Genomic DNA, 24,372 nt, shown 5'->3' with positions numbered 1-24,372 from the left:
GGCTGGGACGTGGTCGGGGCAAAGAGTCATACAGGTGTGTTAGCCACGGGACAAGGCAATTATGGGATTTAAAATACAATGAGGATCTACACCTGTTAGTGTTAGAAAACACACCTTAGTGCTAAAAGACACTCTTCCATCAGTTCAGGATTATACAGTTATGACATGAGAATATAAAGTCTACGTGTGTATCCTTTCCAAGTATCAGGAAAATAAGTAAACTGAGATTCTTTTAGTAATTTGCTATGATCCTATCTTTCTAATGTTCTTTTTTTCTGATGTCAACTTTTCTCACTCAACCTTGAAAAACTTTAAAGTTTCTCTCTTCAAACTAACTCGTCCCACAAATATTGAGTCAAGTCATTTATGATAACATAGCTCACTTTAGAAAATATATCTCAATTGTTTCTTGACTACTTGCTGCTATAAGTAAAAAATATGACTTTTCTTGAGGAATTGCCCAATTTCTGTGCTAAGGTCCTCCTGGTGGCAAAAGCATTTCAGCAGTTGAGGAAGCATCCGAGTCTATAATTTGAATTTTGTAACTATTAGAATTGCCATGGTAACAAAACTAGACCACACACTCTAAGGCAAACTCGGCAGACTAGAAGTAATGCTGATACCAGCTGACCAGATAACAGCATCACTTAACCCCCTTGTGACATGTTAAAGCAGCACCTGAACAATGGTGGAGACTGAAGAGGCCTTGTTTTCCATTGTAAGATGCACCTGATACAGACAGAAGGGAGTCTCTGGCCAGACTAAAGTGGCCTCTGCTACACACTTTAAGATAACAGAGACATAAAAGCAGAAAATTTTTAACATCAATTCTGCAGAACAAGAAATGACAGGATCATTCCATACGTCGATGAAGGTTAGACATCCAGGTAATAAGATACATGTATGCAGGATAACAGTTACTCAAGAAACTTGATAGATTTTGAGTCACTAACGAAAGGTAGTGGATGTTTCCTGAAACGTCCATGACCGTTTCTAAAATCTAATCAGTTGCTTGAGAAAAACATTTTCAAGCTACACAGAAGTAGACAGTCACTGTGATGAATCACATAAGGATGTGCAAAGGCGGATATAAACAATCATATCTAATAAAGTGATTGGGTAAAATTTGCAATCAAATAAACCAACAAGTTGACTATACATGAAAGCGTGCCATTCCACAATGTAAACTAAACAGGACTTGTTTATAGATATGAAACATTACATAAACTACTAAATAAACACAACAACATTGTAGCTGGGCAGGTCCTGTTGTGGAATTTTGAATAATCGTTTTTCTGGTATGACGTTTTCTTTCTTAAACTGACTGTATAAGCTCCTGAACTTTTTAAACTTTAAGGCCATAATCTGCCACAACATTCCACGGAAATTAAATACATTGTGACTTTTGTACATTTTAAACGACATAAATTCAGAAGATCAAGTCTTTTAGTGGGAAACTCTCAACAAGACAATAAAGTTGTTCCTCGAGTTAAGTGACACATAATAGTTCTTAATGTCAAGATTATGACAGATTTAGTACAATGTCCAACAGAGACCGCACCTGCTGGCAAACATTACTGTTATCCAGCTACATCACACCTGGGCAGCTACAAGTCCAATAATGCTTTGCAAATAAAGTTGTGTGGCCCAAGGGCTATTGAAACGAAGATGGGTGACGTCTTATGCATCATCTGGTACGGGAAGGACTTTAACTAGTAACTAACTTCAAATAAAGTAATACTGATTGAATAAAATGCTAACACTGACGCAGTGACTGTAGTCTAACTTGTGATCAGTGTAGGAAAAGTATTTGAGAAAATTTTATAAAATCTAGTTTATGATTACTAACTGAATATTATTATTAATTGAATATTCATAACTAAGAAATAAACAAATTTGTTGTGAAAGTTAATGTTTTAAGCTAGCACTGCCACGAGTGAACTTTTTGCTTGTCACATTTGAAGAAACTTGGTGTGATTGATTGACCAGGTCTAAGCCTTGAGTCGCAGACAAGTTTACCTGCGGACATGCCCCAACTTTATCAGTCCTGCCCATCTACAGGAGCCATCCCAGGGCATTTCTTCTACTCTCCACTAACATAGCTGTGTCAACATTATGCCCATTTAGACTGTTTATGAAATAAAGAAAAGCTACAGCTACAGGCCTACACGGCCGCTCCATGTGAAGAAATCTTTGTCACTAGGTTGAGACGTATCAAATTGCAAGACTGCTCCTATGGAGAACTTCATAGTACATGTTGTAGGGCAGGGATACTTATGGGCTGGGCCTGGTCGTGTGGTGGCGGCAAACTCACAAAAGAAAAACTATTATCCAAAGCTCCATAATTGTCACTAATTGCGCAAGATTACTTTAATTATAACACGCTGAAATGTCTGATCTGCCGTTTAGGAAAGTCCTGACGAGGGTCCGGCCAGCGTATCCTGACTTAGACCTTGAGCTCAAAAAGGGCACTTCTCCGTAGAGAGGCATTTGAGATATGTGTGGTAGGAATCACTGCTTTTGACTCCGACTTAGCCTCCGCTCAGGAGTTTACGGACTCATCCGAGCGTAAAATCACCTGGGGGCTTGTCGGATGATCGCTGCCACATCAGAGACATCGGAACTATTTCTCCGGGCGATGCCAACAATTACTACATATACACCCAACCCCAACCGGCAGGCGCAGTCTGCTGTCAGCTACGGGGAGCACAGAAGAGCCCGCGCCGACTACTCACCTGTGTGAGCCTGCCCCGAGGTAGACTTCTGTTTTATCACCAGCCCAGCCTACAGATTCGGAAGGTCTTACAGCGGATACTGGTAAGTACCATTCCATACGGCACAAACTTAGAACTTTAGAAGTGGAGACTTGGAATCATTCATTCGCTTATTCGTCAGCCAGGTGCGGAAATGATTTATACGCTGTCGTAAGTTCCTACATTCGTACATGTGTAGGTCAGAGGGTTGCTTCCGCTCACATCTTGCCATAAACACTCAATAATGAGTCCCCACAAAATCACAATGGGGCTGATTTGTAAAATGACGGGGCCTGCTTTTCGGGCCACTAAAACTTGTGATTTACAATAACTGTATGTTGGATAGACACCCAGATGTTCATCTTGGCTTGCAGAAGTGATATTTTCAGTGCGGAGGCAAACCTCCTAAAATCTGTAAACAATCGGCCAGCAGATATCTTGTCTATTTCACGATCCCTGTTCTTTCATTTCCCTTAAAATCATGTCAATGACTTCACTGGCGTGTTAGAAGTACAACTAGACAGCAATACTGATCTAGCTGTTCCTCATTGTCCAAACTGTGGCGTGTTCCTATCAGCCAAGATTTCATATCAAGTCTCTGTCAGGGTTATAATTAACGTTAATGTGTCACATAGCAATTTACGTGACCTTCGCTATGCTTTTGTGAAGGTGAAATATTTGAAGCTAAAGAATTGGTGATATTATTGGTGATACTATGGTCACTTTGTGCTTGAGTTGACCTTCACCATATTTTTGTGAAGGTTGAATATTTGAAGCTAATTATTTATCACTACGGGAATTTCATGCTTGAGTAGAATAAAAGGTGTGTGACTGCACTATCTCAGCTCTAATTAAGGGTTCACAATACAGTTTGTTTTTGAGATTATATGTAGTACACTGAAAATGTATGCCAGTTAATGGAATTTGTGATTGCCCATATACATTACTCATTTTGCACTACACAGGCACAATTTAATTGTACAAAAGTTATACCAGCAAGGAAGTTCAAATTGTATGGAAAGTTGACCTTCTTGTCGAATGTTACTTTGTGGGAAAACTAAGGAAAAACATTACTAAAGGTGATGTCTTGAAGGCCACACTTTGCTACAGGGTTTTGAAGCAGCTGAAATTCAGACTGAACAGACCCTTTGTCAATGACACTCATGATGGATTGAGAAAATGTTCGTTCTGACAGTCGGATACGCGGCACGCCCTGTGAAAATATTTAATTTGGGAGCCCTTGACGTCTTCTTGATAATTGTTACCGAAATTATCCTCCCTCATGCTACCAACAACAGCTTCCCTGCCCACGACAGTATTCTTCAACTTGCTGGACAGCACACATCTTCCATATTTCCTGGTTCCAGACTTTCAGTGTTTTGCGTTTCAGCTCTACAGTTTGATCATATGATGGAAAAAGCGGCTTTTCAATTACAAACTCCCCACCACTGTTACCAGGTGAGGTGTGCAGCCACAGGGCGAGCCCCCCCGTTGAGCGCTGGTGGATAAAGCCCTGGGTACACTCTCTACCTGTCAGTAATGTCGACACAACAATAACGCAGCCCCTGCACGCACGCCTTTGATGTATTGTCCCAGGAAGAATCTGCAGAATGAACTGTTGCTCTCCACTCCTGGTGGAGACAGCTGAGACATGAACTACATGTTTACTGTCAGTTCAGTACATGAGTGCAGAGAAAGAGTTACAACAGGAGTCAACTTTTTGGTCTATTGCTGAATCTGTAGCCTGCCACTAGTGCTTATGATTACCCAGTCGGCCATAGCTGCGGCCTGGGTTCAAGTCAAGTAAAGCACTCTAGAAGGAAATGAACTGAATCAAAATACATTCAAATCGGACTCAAAATGTGGGGAAATAAAGTTACAAAGCACAGTAAAGAGACAAAATTCAAGATAAATAATCTATAATAAGTCCACTTGTACTGGTTCAATAGTTGTGTGTTACAAAAATATTTACTGTGTGGCAAGACACTAATAGTACTTTTTTATGGTAAAGAAACAGAAGGGACAGAGATTAAGCTTGTGAAGCATGAAGTTGACATGGCGCTGAGTCGCTTCGCAAATACTGACGATATTGAGCCCATAATTTCATTTTGTTCAATGATCTGCTGGTCTTACCACCTGCTTCAAAAGGTCCTCCAAGAGCAATAAAAAACAATTATGGCAAACAAAAACTTGAAAAAAGTTCTCATGAGCTGCTCAAGAAAAAAATCTTATTTTCTGCTAGCCACCGTGGAGCTGGACAATTTTAGTTTTTTTTGTGTGTGTGGTACGTATATACAGTCATAAACACACTGAAAAAGCAAGACCTTTGAATCCTTAAGGTTATCATAAATCATCATATTGAACTTTGATCAGATAAGCCTCTGACTATAAATAGGATTGCGATTCAACCTACTCAGCTTTTACAGATCAAATATGAGAGGTTAAGTTCATAGTGCCGTAAAGCAGTCAAAATTCTGTTTCATCACCATTTCTTTAGTGTAAACCGAGGAGCCTCTTGACAACATTAGTCACTGAGAAATGCTAACAGATCTAGAGATGCTGCACCACAGGGGAAAGTGCTTCTGAACAAAGGAACCTGCCCCGTCACAATAGCTGGAGATTTAAATGGAATCTTGGAACAATGGGGAGGCGATAGCATCAGCCATGTCTCAACATTAAGGTCCCGACCCGACCGTCTGGAGTTTGTAAGGGTCGCTCGATACACATCAGCAGGCCTGCAGACTGTTATAGCTGCATTCAAAGTTTAGTTTGAGAGAAGAAAAATAAAGACATACTCCTGACAGGCAAATATTTTGCAAAAGAATAGCTTTTTTTGTTGTTGTTTACTACTTGATTGCTCGATACACATCAGCAGGCCTGCAGACTGTTATAGCTGCATTCAAAGTTCAGTTTGAGAGAAGAAAAATAAAGACATACTCCTGACAGGCAAATATCTTTCAAAAGAATAGCTTTTTTTGTTGTTGTTTACTACTTGATTGCTCGCTACACATCAGCAGACCTGCAGACTGTTATTGCTGCATTCAAATTTCAGTTTGAGAGAAGACAATAGTTGACTAAAACATTACTAGGCATATATTTTGCAAAAGAAGAGATCTTTTTGTTGTTAACAACCTGAATCGCATGTAAACATCAGCATGCCTGCAGACTGTTATCTGCATGCAAAGTTCAGTTTGAGAGAAGACAATAGTTAAGACTTTCAAATAAGACATTTTTAGGCAAATATTTTGCAAAAGAAGAGCTCTTTTTGTTGCTTGATAAACATCAGAAGGCCTGCAGACTATGTATAGCTGCATTCAAAGTTCTGGTTGAGAGAAGACAGTAGTTTATACTTTACAAAGACATAGGTAAATGTTTTGCAAAAGAAGAGCTCTTTTGGTTGTTAACTACTTGGTTGCTTGATAAACAGCAACAGATCTTTGTTATAAAAAGTTACTTTGTTCAACTTTCAGTTAGAGAGGGAAGACAATAGTTAAGACTTAAACATCCTAATATTTTGCAAAAGAAATGCCTTCTTGTTGCAAGCTGCTTAATATCCAGAAAACATTTTATTCGTAGATGAAGTAGCCCAGACTAGTATTGCAGCTTCTACCATAGGTTTTTTTCACATAACACTGGGTATCAAATGTGTATTTTCCCCCTTCATAGCCATGCAAACCAGATGCTTGCACTAAGATCAAGGAGATTTTATAACCGCTTTGCACTGATTTTTGCCTGTTTCAGAAAAAAAAAGTTGCTCTTTTTATCACATACACATGTATGTGCATCATTGTCAATTATCAAGTAGAAAATAGTAGTAAAACGTCCTGCATCAAAACAGGCAATCTTTTTCACACTCTTGTATCAGAGCCTTCCGATGATGTCACCTGTAAACTCAACTTTCTGTGACCTGGCAAGTCATTATACGGTGCAAGTGCAGCGTACATCTTGTTTGATATTCTTTTCACATTACAATTAACCTAACTATGAGACATCAAAGAGGCAGTCTGCCACTACTAATATGTCCCTTTATCAGTCACACAGGCAAAGGGGCGGGGTTTTATCACAAAAAGAGCCGCCAAATCACAGCACTCGTTATGATCAGGATCAAACGACTAGAATCTGATGCACAGTCGCTGTGACGTTAATTGGTATATCAGCAGGTGTAATGTTGGTGGAAAGGAAGCTACATCTGAATCAAATGACAATAAGCTTATTAACTAGTACTGCATGTTCATGTGCCTTACCCAGCCCAGGTGCTATTTCTATCACTGTGAAAATGATGTCAGTAAATTAACATATAAGTTTTTTCTTCAATCTGAGTTCATAAACACAAGGTAACTCCCTGTCTCAATTAGTACGAAATCTGATGTGTGTATCAATTTTTTATTATGCCTCATATTCTAGATTGAAGCATTCTTGTAAAACAGTATGACACAGCGGTTCCAACAGATTGAGCTAAGTGTTAACGTGGATTTGCCCAGAGATGTACAGTAGCTTTCTCTTACCTCCGTGATGTCACACAGCAGCGCCATTTCAGATAGGGAGAACATGTCCATCAGCTGAACCATCTGTTTACCCTGCAGAACAAATACAAACAAACTTTAGACACCTGCGAGGATTGCCGACATTCTTCACAACAGTATGGTACAGTACAAACAGTTTCACAGGAACTTAGCGCAGCTACGCCACCTTTTCAGTCCAGTTTTAGTTTATTTGCTTTACAATGTGTTTATTCTCAGGTTAATGACCTGTCTTTAATTGGTTTACCATTAAATAGAGAACAGGGGACATGCTACACAATTGACTTCAAAAACAAAATTCAACACAGCATCACAGTTTCATTCTGACAGTTAAGTAAAAAAAAAAAAAATCTTCCAAGTTCTTCTACTCTTGTATGGTACTTGTAGTTGTACCTAGATAAGGCAATGATGAGAATATATTCAGCTTTGAAAAGTGATGAAGGTACATTTAACAACAATTGCATACAAATAGTAAGGCAATCACTTCAGATTTTCTTTTATAATCTAGTTCAACACCAAGATATTCGACTGTGCTTTGATACCGCATCTGGTTCCATTGCTTTGTTCCTTTTCCATGGTTTTTCGCACCATATGTGCACTTTATCATATTCATCATTGTCAGCTTCAAAAGAAAACTTCAAAACCTGCATGCCAAGGGCATTAATAATTGCGGCCATTTTCCGTCCCCAAAATGTCAAGAATGTACGGACGCAGACGGAACCAAAAATCTTGATTGTGATCGCGGCTCCTTTTCTGAACATCTCTGCTCCCATCAGAGCGATAGCGAGATAGCGACAGAAAGTCTAGACAGCGAAGGCTGGTAAATTGCCGTTGCCCTTGCCGTTCCTGCAACTTCCTCCTTACCAAACCTCTGTGTCTCTGTCGGCCTCGTTTAATGAAAATACCTGGAGTAGCTAAAAGGCTGCTGTATTTCAATCCTTTGTCTTGAGGTCGGCCGCTTCCCCACAACTATGAGGTTTATTCCTGATGTAATTAAGACAGTGTGTTCTGACTGGACATCTCTTTGTTTATTGGTTTACCTATACTGTATTCTCAAACTTTATGGATATGACAGACCTTGGTGTGGAACAGAGGTGATCAGGCTTGCTTACTGTATTTTATGTATCGAATGACATTCTCTAATCCACTCTGATGAACATCAAACTTCAGAAAACAACACCAGGTGCTCGCAGCCTTGACGAAATAGTTCAAATCCTGAAAGTGCCGGTGCTCGTCATAGACCAAACAGAGCTGCCCACATGTCTGCTACACACAGGTGCTCACTGATAACATACAAATATCTCTGCGTCATCGCAGGCCTCGGAACAATAGCTGGCGCCTCCGACCCCCCCATTTCTTCTCCTAGCTCCAAGCCTGCACTATGTCATTGACAAAGATAAGGTTGCCGCAACCGCCTCACCTCTTATTAAGGTATTGTTTCCCCAACGAGGTCTGTCTACGTGTTTGGATTCCCGACCGGAGTTTTGGAAACAGACACCCATCATGCTCTTTAACGACACTGCTGTTGCCTAGGCATCTGGAGAGGAAGCTCAGAACTTTGTCCTGGTCGCTAAGCCCTCTTGAGAAAAGAGGGACATGTTGACCGAGGACATAGCTAGCAAATCATGTTATTCAGCTTGGACTACGTGTTCTCTATGACAAATCTGACCATCTCTCTATTAAGGTGTCTTCATCCCTTTGTATTATGGCCTCTTCCTTTCTTCAAATATAAAATCTTACAAAATTGCTTTATTCAATGATCTTAAAACTTTGTACCTCAGCCACTGAAAACCCCCAAAAAAATGTTATAACAAGACAAACCTGTCTGGCTTTAGCAGGGATACTTGTACAAACGTTAGACTTCCAAAATGTTGTCTGTTTTCCCTTTCCCTCATTCTTCTGATCAACCAAACACACAACTTCTCCAAAGCTTTGAAATACTAAGTAAACATATCTTACAGAATCTTGGAACTAGAGTGCTTGCCTAGCCAGAATTTACGTGCTTTTTTTCAAATCCAATGGACTGGTTAATGGACAAGTCCTTTGTTCCTGGGAGTGTCGCTTACAAACACTAGACACAGAAGAGCGACACACAGGAGTCTTGGTCTCTCCGCGGCTGTGCCTTTGATCTTCGCTGGCCCATCCCTTAGGCATCTCATTCTGCACTGTCTAATACAGACATGTTGCATTTTTACAACATAGTTTAGGAAAGCTGTAAATCATTGTGATATTTCTCATTTATGTCAGATGGTCAAAATGTGTTCAATCATAGCCATAGCTATCATATCACAACATTTTTGATTAATGCAATGTTCTATTTTCCAGCCATACTCTGCTCTAACTTAGACTTATTTTTTCATAATCATTGCTTTTCTAAACTTGCAATAAAAGTAACTTATACAACTTTTGCTGAGCAAATTATAGCAAATATTCTTCATAAATGACACCATTAAGCTTGTCAAAAGTGTGAGAATGTTTGACTCTGTAATCATCCCTTAAAAAAGGAGCCCTGCTCACTCATATCAAATGATATTGACTTTGTCGTCCTAGAAAAAAGACTGGGTTTACCTGGTACTTTTTACAGATTCTTCAGTTTAACCTTAAAATTTTTAACAGGGGCGATGACCTGAAAAATTGTGTGTTGCTCACAAATGACGACAAGACAGGACACGTCACTCAAAAGTTATGTCCCAAGAAGTGTTTGATCCTGCCAGCCCCTCCCCCAGGCACGTCACCAAATGAAATCACTGCATTGTACGTGGGACAAGAGATGCTGAGATAACGTCAGGGAGACAAGATAACCGCCTGCCGGCTGACGCCAAGGCTGCGGCTGCACCTAAACACAATTAGCCAGAGACCTGAGATCATACATCAATGTCTGCCTTACATATTTCTACTGCTGAAACCCCAGTCATCATAATGGGGCAGGAATGATAATGACTAAAATAGCGCTGCGCTACTATCTCATAATTGAGCTTACTAGAAGATGAAAAAATACAATATCCAAGTTCATCATAATAATATTGAAGTCCTTCATTCTATAAGAAAGACGTGTATTTTACTCATTGCTTTATCTAAGTTATCGTCTTTCTTTTCAAGTACTAGACTGTCACAACTGTCATCTTTGAGACAGGATTTACCTACTCTTAAAAATGGTATTTCAGTTTGTTCAAGTCCGACGATACAGGTACAGGTAGCACTAGTTACCACAATGTGTTCCTATATTGAACAGAAATGCATAAATTATCTTATTTTAATTGTATTGGTGATTGAAAAAAATAACTGCATGATCTTACAAACTTTCTCACAGTACAATGTCATTGCATAGGAATACATTCGACAATGACTGACACGTTGAAATTGTCTCGAGTGTTGAAGTACAAACAGGAAATGGTCTCCTCTGTTCTACTCTGAGCCATACTTGGAATAACAGGGATACACAACAACAAGAACCTGTGTTGAGACTTGTATAGTGTTTTCATAATGAATCTCACACAACTACAAACACTTGACAATGTATACATTAAACTCACTACCCCACCTGGGCACCCGCTAATGTATCCTGACACCCAAAGTTGAGTGACACCATAACTTGCCCCTTTTCGAAGTATTTGCTAATACCCATAATTCTTATTTTGACAGTTGTAACCTTGCAGACCCTTCCCCTCGCAAATCGTAAATATGAGGTAGTGAGACAGTTCATTATAGGTGCTGATCGACAAAACTCCTGTCATAAAACAAGTTAGCGTTGGTCTAATTTAACTGCTTCCAGAGGAGCTCAAAATAATCATGATATCACAGACCATTTATCATAACTACCTATTGTTCAAGAAGCAGAGAGAGCAGAGTAATTATTTACAGTAGCCAAAATTTGAGTAGCAGAAGAATGAAAATGTCCCATCCAGATGTTTGTCAGACAACAAACTGCAAGGCTGCATAAGTGTGGTTTATATCAGCAAACAATACATTCATCACAGCCTAGACGTATAATCATCACTTAGGTAATTTCACAAAAAGCCTTTATCATAATTTCAATAGGGAAACTAGATACTAACATGCTTTCCAAGAGTGCATCCAAGATATTGCTGTAGAAGACTACGTGATTTACTACATTTCTTATAAAGATGTTACAATTATCTACTTGTCATAATTTTGTTTTGAACCAGTTTGCCATCTCTGAGACATTTTTCTTAAGCCTTACAAGCAGATGGTCTGTACTGTCAACAAACATAGACATGTAGAAGGTGACCAGGCATGACTCCTGCACAGGCGCATGGCTATCAGTCATCCACAACATGCAAGGACACTCGGCACATGACATTCTCCACTATTGTGTAAACAAAGGAACCGGTGTCCTTCTAAGGTATTGCCCAAATCACTGTAAGGCAGCAGAAATAACATCTTTTATCCCCTGGCCTTTAAAGATGTTGTTAGCACAAGTCTTTGTGAGCATGTTATATACACTTCCTTGTTCCCATTGGCACTTTCTTTCCTCGAGAAAGTAAAAGAAACTAGTATCTAATTTGACTTAGCTGTTTAACCTATAAATAGTTTTGCAGCCAATGATCAAATAGAGTCACCTAATGAAATGTTTGCTGTTTAGAGATTATTTCCTTGTGTTGTTTGTCTCCTGACAGGTCTTTTGACTTTGTAGTTTCTTTTTATTTGGTGAAAAGTTGGGGACTTGCAAGACAGATCAATAAAAATAATACAGGATACAGTCCCTGCCACACCTTGGTTTGGAATGACAATGATCAAGTCTCAAGCCTCTTCCTGTCAAACAATGTCTGTGTTTTGACTTGTGATGTTATCTGAACATAAAATTGAATGTTAGCATAATATTATACTTCTGTTACTAGCTGTTGCCAATTCAGTACATACAACCCTGTGCAACCCTTTTGATTGTACTGATACATGTGTTGATATTAACATCTAAGTTACCTTTAGTTGGCCCATCTTTCTTGTGAATGTCAAATATATATACAAAGAAGGGAGATATTCATATTCAAATCACATACTGTAAATTGTAATGAGAACACATTATTCTAGCTAAGGTCCTGTTCATGATGCAAAAATCAAAACAGATCAATTCATGTAAACCTGTTTCAAACTACTGAAATGAAACAAACAGTTTCGATATTTGCATCATGAACTGAGGAGTAGCAAGGAGGTTTTATATAGATAAATAAAACCTCCTTGGGAGTAGTGAGTGAACTCACCCTGCCATGAAAGGAGCTCATGTAGTCCACGGGGACGTGTGTGCCGTCATACAGACTAAACACCTCTTCATCGCTCACTTGCTGATGGCCTCTGGTGGAATATTCAAGTATGTTAATTCAATAATACATGTGGCAATGTGACAAGCAGATTCTTTTACCCTTGGCTTGATACCAATAGTACCAATATCAACAGTAGTATCTCCTCAACAAATACATCCAAAACACACAAATAATTCTGGAGGATAAAATGGGTAAAACTTTGTACATTTCTGAATACAGACATACGGTTGATAGAAAGGTCAATGGACAGATGAATCAATATCAACATATGATCATCAAATATGAGATCAGAAGTACAGTTATATTTTAATTACAATATACATTCCTCAAGTAATAGCACCAAGCTTAAGTTATCTCCCACATAGAGACTCATTAGAGAGTATCTGTGCCTAAAAGTTATAATTACAGACTGTAGCACAGTTACTCTCCAAGCAGAGGTTCGGTGTCGGCTTTTTTTTTTACATCTTGTTACTAGTAGGCATTTATGTCGGGCTTTCTATTTTGTCATGGTTTCTTTCCCTAAAAACACGTCAAAAACAAGCCAACCCCAATCTCTGCTTGGAGAGTATAGCACAGTCCCTGCATATAGTATACCTGTAGACAGTGCCCAGCTGGATGTGGTGGAAAGCATCTATCTTCATCAGGAGCGCCTTCTCAATGTCATAGTGCAGGCCTCGTACCGCAAACCCGGGAATGTACTCTAGAGCCATGATACTGTCTGGGTACTGGGAATAATGCATAGGTTCACCTCACATCAAAAACATATTGACACTTATTTCAGTCTTGAATTATGATCAACATACACTTAGTACTGAAACTTCCAGTATCGGTGCAATAACTTTGACCTCTACTTTTTACCAAATGCCAATTTGCTTGCATCCCAATTTTGTTTTGAAAGGCAGGTAGGTTTAGGTAACTAGAAAAGTAGAATGTATAGAAACAATTGAGCGTTTGGGGAGGAGTTTATATCAACAACAAAAAAAGGTCATCACATTACTTAGTATGCTCTACAACATGTAGGAATGGTATCTTGATGATATCTTCATTTACTTCTCAGAGCCAGCATATTAGCTTGTTACATTAAACCCATGCAAACAATGAGTCACTAAGAGCCAAAAATGGAACCTTGTTTCTCATGAGCAGCCTTTCCTTGGCCAGGTTGTAGATGAGTGGGTAGAGTTCGTCTGTGTAGTGAGCCAGCGTGTAGTCATAGTCGAACCCGTACACCTCCACATCTCCCATGCACAGCTCATTGTTGGCAAACACCGAAGTGGGATTTATCTTACACAAGGGTTTTTGTTCTGGAAAAAGGAAAAATAGAAACATGATTCAGTGATGTGATGATGAATTTCCATGGTTAAAATGCAACAGTACCACCAACATGCAAACACATTTTTTAAGAATAGCTTGAAAATAGTTACTTAAAATTTGTATTAATATACATGTGACATTTAAGGTTGTACCACCTAGGCTGCACAATGAAAGTTCAGCATAACAAAAATTCTTTCTTTTTTTGCTTTACAGAAACAATAGTCACTACATGTACACAAAAAACGATGTATATTGAATATCATTAGACTGTCACTCAGAATCTGATGATGGCTTTTCTTGCGCTGTGCCAATTTTCATCTGGCAGGTTTGGATAAGACCTGAAAGTATATCTGACAAAACTATATTTGTCTGGGACCAGCCTGTATCCTGCCATAATTCATATGGTTATGATATGTGTCACCAAATATAGAAAATACCAAATATGATGAGGTGGGGCCATGAAGTGACGTCACCTGGCTATGTTGGTTATTCCACCAGTCTGGAACACCATTGACGATGCAGTAAAACCCTTATATAAGCACTGTTGTGGAATCGGCGTCTACTGTACCGTAGCGTTTCCACAGTTTCATGATAGTCTTTCAGCCCGAGTTTCAAACTATGGCGGGAACCTAGTCAAGATTCAAATGTCGTCTGCTGGGGGTAACCAGAGGTCATGAGAATATGTGGGTCAACGCGAAGCACCTTAGAACACAAAAGTCCAAAATGCCGATCTTAAAGGCAGTACAGATTCCTTCTGATTTCTAACATTCGTAGATGTATTGTAGAACATGCAAATACAACTGCCCTTGCTAATTTGCCGCCCTGGGTGCAAACAAACGGTAAATATTACATCATCCATGTGTGTATATGTCGTCTGCACATCACGCCCGGAACGCATGATATTCTACTCACCCTGCGTAAGCTGCTTTGTCTCGTGATATTGCCGCCACAGTTCCTCTTCTGTAGTCTCCGTGACACTGTGACATTGCCTGGAGCACGCTGCTGCTCCGAATCGCTGAGAAAATCCTCTAAATTTACCAAAAATTGCAAAACAAACGTGACGATTTCTGACCACGGCCGCCATCTTTGTTTTGAGGTGTCCGAGATTGAGGCTGAGAGTGAACTATGGGTAATCGGTGACGTCACGATGAGATTGAAGTTGAAGTTTTTCGCGCGAAATGACAGAACTGGTGTCTCTCAAGTATGAAGATTATAAAGATGATACTAAGCTGTTTATGACGTGTCAAGTATGCGAGCTTTTGAAACTTCTTGGAGCTTTCTACGCTGTCTCCATGTTGGACAAGGAGTGTTTGACAAGGAGTAACCTGCTTGGTTGGACAGAATTGCAGGTGTTTTCGAAGTCCTTGGGAAGGTTATTGTCCCTGGTGAGAGCTGTGACAAGTCATACGGTTTCCCACAAACGCTAGGTACCTTAGGCTGTTTTCGTGCGAACAATCGCTGACCTGCGCGGTGATACGGAATGATCCGCCCGAAGTTTCTGTCAGAGTAGGATGTTTTATATGGGGCGGGGGTGCACCTGCGAACAATGCCTACATTCTGCGAGCCCTCCCAGGTACGAGCGCCGGTAGTGCCTGAGGGGGTTGTGCCTTACAGGGTTTCTCCATGCATAAAACCATAAAACTTCTGCAAGTGCGATGTGTCCGTGCGAGCCGTCCTGTCCATGATGAGTCTTGTCGTATGATTTTGACATTCCCTCCCCTTCAACAGTGACAGAAAAGACGCCTTGTCGCTTTCTTGCGCAGTAGACAGGTAACGTTACCCTTTCTGGTTCTTGGTGTTTCTTGATACTATGCTGGTATGTTCATATTCAAAGTCTGATTCACGGTAACCAAGTTGAAAAGGCGATGAGTCGTGTCTAATAAGCCCTCGTTTGTAAAAAAATAAAGACCTCTTTTGTTACTACATATGGGTTGCCACTCGTCTGTCTTGTAAAATAGAGTTTGCTGGGTGTGGAATTTAACTTAACTCACTACAACTGGTCTCTTGTTGAATTACACTACTGGAAAGCCCCTGTAACTAGATTTTTACCTTTTTAATTTTGTGGTAATCAAGCAAATAGTATAGAATTTAGTAGCATAGCTTTCTCTGATTCACCATCTGTCTGTAGAATTTTGGATTTACGAGTCTCTCCTCTGTTTAAAAAAATGAGGCACGTCTTGAGCATTTCAAGAGTCCACCACCGAGTTCTCAAGACATGAGTAGGGGTAGTCTCTATCAGACGTCTTTTGAAGGCTTGCAACTGTGCAACTCTAGATCTATGGCCGGTGAACTTCTCTTGAAAATCATGCACAAAATTTGCTAAATTCTACTGTCGACCTCTCTATAACGTTATACATACTATCAGCATGCAAGGAATCCGAAGTTTGTTAGGGACTAGAGTAGGGGTACGCTTTGGTGGTGTGTCACGCCACGTAGAGATTTAGAGGTGGTGAGATTCAAGACCCAAAGACCTTCTTTTCCAAACCGCTCAGACGGAAAAGTTGTAAATATATGTTGCTGGGAGGAATGGCAAAGGTGGCGTGCTCCTACCACATAGTTTGCGTTTTCACCATGTTTCTGGCGCTTAGCAGGGCCTGTCACCCCCAGGCTACAAATCACAACCACAGAGCAGCTAGTCAAATGCTTCCTTTTCCTGACAAGAACTACTCTCCAAGCAGAGGATGGGTTCCGGCAGGTTTTTGACGTGTTTTTAGGCGTTTTTGTCGGGCGCCCTTCTACTTTGTCGTTTTTTTGTCTAGCCAGAAAGCCCGACAAAAAAACACGTCAAAAAACACGTCAAAAACCTGCCGGAATCCATCCTCTGCTTGGAGAGTACTAGTAACAAGAACGGCTATTCTTCATGTATCAGTAACCATAAAGCAGTAGATACATTACCCATTACACCCGCATTACACAACGAGCAACAACAGTTATCTTAGAAACACAGAAATGCTGGAAAGATGTCCATTTCTAACTTAAACGTCAGCTGTATACAATTCGGTCGGTTGGGCCCGGCCCATTACAGTTTTTCTCGCACTGTGGCGCTTCAGTTAGAACATCCAAAACTGTGGCCAACAACATAGACTATGCAGATAAGTAATTTAACAGGGACATGATGCTTTCCAAACTAAGTCAACGATGCTAAAACGTTCCCTGTTAAAGTGAACACTAATTTGTATACAAGAAGACATATGAACGCACTACACTTTGTGCTATCTAACCGTCAACCTTTGGCGTTTTCCTTAAGGCTTAACGCGCCAATAATTCATGAAAAAAACGTTAATTCCCTGTTCTAATGTTAGTGCTATACGAGTAAGCTGTGTTTAAGGGGTAGAGTTTGATAAATCTTGTAAGTAAATTCAATTCCAAATTCATCATTACTTCTTAAGAACGTGTGTGAATGCGTACTACTGTTAGTACTGTAGCCTGTTAACTTTTGGTGTCTTCATTTTTTTTTAAATCCCAAAACTCAACAGATTAGCAAGACATCGCGCTATTATTTACTTACAAATGATTACATTACCGAGTAGTCCCTTATGAGATGAGGTCACCGCAAACAGACTACACCAGAAGAATTGTTTAGTTCTGTTTTTTATACCCCAGTGCCCAGGTGCTCGCATTAAGCACAGCGGGACCCCGTTTGGAAGACAGTAAACACCTATACATATTTCACACAGCTCAAAAACAACAGTTTTAATCCAGGTAGATTTACATCTACAATGGTACGGCTTAGGAGCTTTGCTCCGCCCATTTTTGTCTAAGGTCCTTGGAATTGGGACGAAAATTACATCGATATCTCCCGTGGACATAGCAAAGGTATCCATTGCGACGTAAATGCGTCTTTCAAGTATGCTGACGAATCGCAAAATGTCCGTATCATTGCCAGGCACAATGCAAGCCCTTGGCGCTATTGAAAAATATCCACAAACTGACAAAGACAGACTCCGAGGCCATCTTATCATGCTGAAAATGCGCAACTGATATTGGTTATCTCTGAACGTAATTGTTAACCTTTCTAGAGTGGCGCCATCGCCTTATTGTGGCTGTGCGCTCCGTGTCCTGCCCAAGGTGAGAAATACCAGGTGTGGCCGGAAAGTATGCCGGAGCGAACTTCATAATGCACGCCTTATCTGGTAATCTCTCATGTTCGGCCGCTCGCCGATTTTTGTGAGCCACGGGTTTTCCGAAGTTTAAGCTGGCGTTACAAGTGCATCCGATGATACGAAACGTGTAAAGGGGAACCTGTGTGAGACTTAATCCTCGCAACAATCTTCGCGAGCAAGACAATCACCACAATTTCGTTGGCTGGATTTAAAGTGAAAGATTCTGGCCGCGCTGAATAGAGCAGCGTGAATCGGTATCTTCTGCAATTACGACCCGACTGGCATAACAATCCACAGGGGTGCCATTCACAACTTAAATCCAGGTGTGCAGCTGCAACTTCATTTCTTAACACCTCAGCGGGGAAGAATCCTCAATACCTGTGGACAATAAGACTCTGAATGGAAGAGCCTTCTCTACAATTTCCCATTGATTACGCGATGCGCCTCGCGCCTTTTCCCGTCTTATGATTTGAAGATCACAGGAACGTTTGTTGTGTCGGCCATACTGCAGGTGAGGCGCAAACAGCGCGCGGGTCGAGTGAAACTTTATACGGCTGATGCTCACAGGTGAGCAGAGAACCCGCCCCTTACCTGCCCCGTACCTGTCAATGGTAGGTAGAGGGGGCACAATAAGACTGCACCTGTACGGACAATTACACCATGTGTAAACAACCGTGGTCCCGGGGAATTCGCAATCTGCCCGGGGCAAGGAAAGAGATTCCGTTTCGGCTGTAATTTTGACAAATCCTCTTAAAAATTCGCCACAAAGAGTGAAGATGTACAAGGATTTCCGTGCCAAACGTGCTCGAGAGTTAGCTACACAATCGTCGTCACAGTAGGGTTTTTCCGGTGAACCATGTTTGATACAATGAGGAAACACTGACAATATACAAGCTTACATACTGACAACGTTGAATGGATCTGCCTTGTAAAGGTCCTCCCTCTAACTGGTGCCGCTTGATTGCTCCTACATCGGTTGAAAAAAGGGAACCTCCTCACAAAGAATAGTAGAATAAAAACACGGATTTCCCCTGGAGCTACGACGTACACAAAAACTCGATTTAATGCCTTCGTAAGGAGAAAAATTGAGTACTAATAAATTCGGGATGCTCTACATATCTCCGTCTTTGTTCGGGCTGGACTTGGCTGGTGTTTAAGTAATTTGTTCGCTTCTTGTCCAAGCTTACCGGGAGATTTGATGCGTGTGAAAGAGCATTGTCAAGCCCAGGGTCTCCCACAATTCCCGCTCGCCTCGGCACGAAGTTTGTTTGCTTACGGTGCAAAGGAAGGGGTGGAGTGGAACAAGGTGGAACCCGCCTAATGGACAAACGATTAAGTTTAACAAGACTATAAACTTTTCACACATAGTTGGGAAACGACGTGAAAAGACCAGCTATCAATAGAGAGTTATAAGCTTTGTCATGCTCTCACAGGGTGTTGCCAAACAATTATCACATGCTTGAAAAGCAATTATCAGTCAATACCATTCAATATGTGAATAGCCATTGTCGTGATAAAGAAAATGTAAACAATCACGCTATATACATTGTGGTTTGTTTTTCCTGTTGTTTGCAAAGTCCAAGGTTGTCTATTGTTCGGAATTTCAGACTCCCTCGGAAGCCAAGCAAAGCACTCCAGACGTCAACGGCGAAGACACGAGGGTGCATCTCACAATACGCGACGCAGGGAAGGGGCAAGGTCATCCCAGTTTCCTCCTGAAGTTCACGAAAACCGAGAAAAGATAGACTACACAAGAGAGATCAGCTCTACGGAAGGAGAAATAGGCGCCCAGTCTTAACATCACTTGCTACATTGAGAACGACTACTGGCGGTACATCAGACGACAGGTATACATCTAAATACACATGTTGTATCTGTAACAAACAAACAAGTGGTCTGATGAATGTTTGAATGCACAAGCGTGTGACAGGAAGCCATTTTGCTTTATTGTTACCAAGTCTTTTACCTTTCGGAATTCCAATAAATATGAAGAACAAATCTCTTAATTCCATCTCTCCCACTTCCTTAATCCACAATTTGTCGTGCTCTACGCTGTGATACAATCGTGCGAGATTGACACACTGTAAGTGGCTGTCTGAGGGATTTCGCCGTTGTCATAACTGGAGGTTGGGGGTTGCAGAGGTCAAGTTGTTTACGGTGAGGATGTGATTACGGACTCAGGGCGGGACGTGCCGCCGCGCCACCTGGTCAGGTGAAGCTGGCCGTCAATAGACGGGGCTCATCTCCGGGTAATTAGTCTCAACCGTAGGATAGAAAGGATTGTGGTTGTCACGAGAAGGTGTGTTGGCGGGAGTAGAACACACAGTTGTACAGGGCCGCGTGCACGTAGACTGTTTCGTACAACGCGTGCCTTCTGTGACGACAGTCCCTCTCCACCGCGACAGCCCAACCGGTAAGAAAGGTAATCTATCTGTACATGATACATCAGTTAACTGATGGCGATTCCCTTTCTAGTACTGCATTCTGTAATGGTTTTATTTGGTAGTTGTTTTGTGTGTGTACGGTTTACCTTTTTTCAAGGACGACCTTGTCTGCTGGTACATGGTGTAATGATTTCCTGGCCTCGCCAGGGACAACCTGTGTTTATGGATACGGATTTAACGGCAATTTTACTCATTGCTGTCACTTACATATCATAGCCATGGATAGATATTGTATAGGCGATATTCTATGTTCTGTAAAATTCAGGTCCTCATGAAAAGGTGTCAAACTGTTTTGGTTTACGTTTTCTTTGCTGTTCCGTGTGGGCGTATGTTTATGTAGTGCCGACAGGAATGACACTGGTTCAGACATTTTGTCCGTGATGCCCCTGTCATACAGTCGACGTAGCCTCCATCAGGCCCTCCTACGGGCGTATGGATCGTAGAATTCGGCAGAAAAGGGAATGATTAGCACGCAGACTCAGTCCAATTACGAATGAATCCCTCTGATGGACAAATATTTTCCCCATAGCTGGCGTGGTTAGTCTGGTAGAGACTACAGTCGACGAGCTTCGGTCGGATTTGTTGATCGCCGGAAGGTTTCCCTATCTTAAGATCGACAAAACGTCGCGCGTATTTTTCGCCTGAAAATGTACCCTATCATATTCAGCGGGGCGCGGTGACCTGCGAACATTGGCCGATCCTAAAATCACTCGATGATCGAGAGAACACCGTGCGTACTACTGCCGAAAATATCATTTGGAGCTGGCAGACTCGTCGACAGATCAATTTTTTGTGCTGTGTGACATGTCGTTAGGGATAAAAACAACCTAGAATTCGAAGCTTTCTTGTCGTATTAAAGAAAAAGATGCTAGTATATACCAAAACGTTTGAAGAGATCTTAAGAAATGTGTTTCGATCCGGACTGACTCGCCCTGCTTGAGTGACGGAGACGCGTTTGAAGTTTACGGATTGTGTAAACCGTCGTGTCTGGGGCGGAAATGGCCATCTGGTCCACAACTACAGACCCTGCAATATAATCCTAATGTCTGTGTTTATCTCCAAGGTTGTAATGATGGTGAACTTTGAGTCTGGCGGTAAATACGGCATGCACACGAGCTAATGAACAATTTCACATCTGTTTTGCTTTTATGAGCAATACAGGTAACGGGGAAGGCACAGGCAACATGGCCATATGAGTCATTGTCACACCCTGTTTGTATAACTGCGCGATTTGTTGAGGATTTCTTGGCGTAAGTAGAATATGAATGAATTGTGTCAAAGTAACGTCAGCAGATAGGGTTGGCTAGTCGACGGAAAACGTTGATATTTTGTGAATACAGAAAAGAGATCTGGATCGTACTTTATCATGTGAAAGTGTGCATTTGCCTCTGTTGTGAATCAGCGTTTTATAAGACGGTTCTATGCTTTATGGAAAGATTTTCGTTTCAACTTTTCAAAACGTCGATGAGGCCACATCACAGGGAAATGATGTTCCGTGTTGATGAAAAATGATCATTTTTGAACATTTTCCATGAACTCTACGTCGCCATGGTAACGACATGACTTTGCAGACAAGTACGGGCATGCGCACTCGTTCATCACGGCTTGTCAGGTCGAAACGTCTTAATACTTCATGCCCAAATATGGTGTGCTTTGTCGGCATATTCAGGGCCTATTTAATTCGTTATTTGCGGGTCACGACGCCCAAGTCTTCCCCCGACCTCTGCGCGTCCCCCCTAGTGCGACTCCTGGCCAGTCTCTCTGTAAAAACTAGTTTTTCGTGGATTGGACACGGATCGTGGGCCGCGAAAAAGACCTGCCATTGTGTTCTCTTGGCGGGGGTTGGCACCGCCAAACAAAATGTCAAACATTTCTATCCAGGGAAACCCATACAAGTTCTCTTCTACCGCAGCGGGGGAGACGGGCACGCCCTCCCCGCACCTTCCATCCGTCCCCGCCGCTCACTCACTCGTCGCGCGGGTAATGGCCGTAATGTCGGGCTTCGAACTCGCGCCCATTAATCTCCGATTCGAAATCCATGATTTGGCGAAGTTTACTCTTTAGTAGGCCGTAGTCGGAGCCGTGGTCTGTAATTTAGAACCATTTGGTCGCCCCGAGTGAGCCTGGCACAGGAACCATATTCGATTAAACAATGGCCGCAAAGAAACTTATATTGAATGTCAAACCATGCGCACAAATAAGGGGGCGGTGAAAACGGTACTTACAAATCTATTAGTAGAAATAAGAGAAATGTTAGATTTCACATGAAAACAGAGTGCCCATGTCACAGAAGTAGGTGGATTCTATTAAGGCATGTGTCTCTCCTCTCTTTTCGTTCTTTTGTGTATTTTTTTGAAACACAAGTTTTTTGAAAGACAAGTGTCAACCACACTCATTTTGGGCTTTAGAAAATGTAGAAACATCCCAAATAGAGTAAATAGTTTGCCCTAGCATTTTTATATTTCGCCGTCCATAGTCGGTTCAATCCTCGAGACCGCGTGGTCATCCCTGTCCGGCTAACTCTGCTGGGAAATTATCCATCCTTTCTGACCAATTCCGTGTTAATTTTAGTGGAGATTTGTTACAACCAGCCTCTGTTTCTGCCGAGTTCTTGATTACTAAGTAAATTAAAGTTAAGCGCGATGGTCATAGGGATCAAAATGTACTCTCAACTAAATACAGGGAAAATGCTTATGAAAATTGTGTTCTTTTAGTTCCGAATCGAGAAAGACTATGCTTAGACATATGAATTTCGCGAGACAAAACTGATGAGTAAAACCAGCAGGTGATTTATATGTATTTATCTGAGACTTGAATAAACGCAGTGTAGTTTTGTGTCTCGATGGGCTAAGTACAGTGGGGTCTTGAACTAGGTCTAGTAATTATACATTGAAAAACCATAAATAAACATGATACAATAATACATGTAGAGCTTCCTCCTACTCCCAAACATGGCCCGTTTAAACAGATTAGAACTCGCGTCAGCAGAAATCTCTTTATCGGCGACACCGTGGCCTTTGTCCGTAACAATGGCCATGTAGGCTGGACAGGGCGGGGAAGTATTGTTCAGAAATACCCACAGTAACTCCCGTGGGGTAGGGAAGCCCTTTGTTTCTGAGATTCCCCTGGGTGGGGGCGTCTGGTTAGCTTTGTTCTGGTGGCGACAGTGCAGATGTAGAGAGACGGAGGTCGGGCCAAGTTCTCATGGGAAGACGGAGATAACGATCAACGTCACTGTTCCCAGGTCAAAAACACGTCCAGGTTCACTGTCCGAGTGCATCCGCTGATGAATGTGTTTTGGGAAGCGTTCTGATGTCTTCCTTTGAAGAACCCAGGAAACCTGTGGTTGTGGGCCAGGGGATTGGCAACAGTGCCTTTCCGAGTATCCCGGCTGAAAGGGAATATAAAAACTTCCATTTGGCTCTTACTTTGACTTTAGTTGGCTTTTAAGGCTCAAACCCTTTTGATTTTATTTCATTTTACACAAAAAATCTGGTAAAGATGTCTAGCTAACAAAATAGATCTGTATGTATTATTTTCCTTTTGCATGTCAGTGCTTGCGACTGTCAGTGCTTGTGACTTACTTCCGGACTCGTGGTGCGTTCTCTATTCAACACCTACACTTGATGAACCACCATGTCCAATGTGATTTCTTGGCCGCTAGATCCTTCTTGTGGTCAAACAATAACGAACATATCCCGTGGGCGGGGAGTTCTCTCCGACACAATGCGCTACCGGTTCCCGTCGGCAGGGGTCCATTGTTCGGGACGTCCCGTGGGTGGGGAAGTCTGGTTACCTTTTGTACCACTGGCGACAGTTACTTTAGAGGTGGAACTGCACCGATAGGGGGCGCATGGGCGGGGTTCCTGAACTTGAGCTGACCGGTGTAAACCTAATAAATCCGTTATAAACTTCGTTATTCGCTTCATCCGGCGAGGATTACAATTGATGTAAGATGGTCT

General features: G+C 41.5%; 2 protein-coding genes across 2 annotated transcripts in view; one reads left to right on the top strand and one right to left on the bottom strand.

Annotated features, from left to right (window-relative positions):
* Nucleotides 1–14,989, bottom strand: part of LOC136422412 (5'-nucleotidase domain-containing protein 3-like) — a 33,760-nt gene extending 18,771 nt beyond the window's left edge. Inside the window, exons 1-5 of the mRNA XM_066410180.1 lie at nt 14,776–14,989; nt 13,678–13,853; nt 13,147–13,277; nt 12,493–12,583; nt 7,259–7,330 (exon numbers count right to left, since the gene is read on the bottom strand). Coding sequence (XP_066266277.1) covers nt 7,259–7,330; nt 12,493–12,583; nt 13,147–13,277; nt 13,678–13,853; nt 14,776–14,947 — 642 coding nt within the window. The 5' untranslated portion in view covers nt 14,948–14,989. The remainder of the gene's footprint in view (nt 1–7,258; nt 7,331–12,492; nt 12,584–13,146; nt 13,278–13,677; nt 13,854–14,775) is intronic.
* Nucleotides 2,675–24,372, top strand: part of LOC136422413 (uncharacterized) — a 29,783-nt gene continuing 8,085 nt past the window's right edge. Inside the window, exons 1-2 of the mRNA XM_066410181.1 lie at nt 2,675–2,817; nt 19,574–19,813. The gene's annotated coding sequence lies outside the window, so the exon portion shown is untranslated. The remainder of the gene's footprint in view (nt 2,818–19,573; nt 19,814–24,372) is intronic.

Source organism: Branchiostoma lanceolatum, chromosome 17, assembly GCF_035083965.1.
Source record: "Branchiostoma lanceolatum isolate klBraLanc5 chromosome 17, klBraLanc5.hap2, whole genome shotgun sequence".
Lineage (NCBI taxonomy): Eukaryota > Metazoa > Chordata > Leptocardii > Amphioxiformes > Branchiostomatidae > Branchiostoma > Branchiostoma lanceolatum.
The sequence above is the reverse complement of the archived record's forward strand: the minus strand, read 5'-3'. Positions and strand labels throughout refer to the sequence as shown.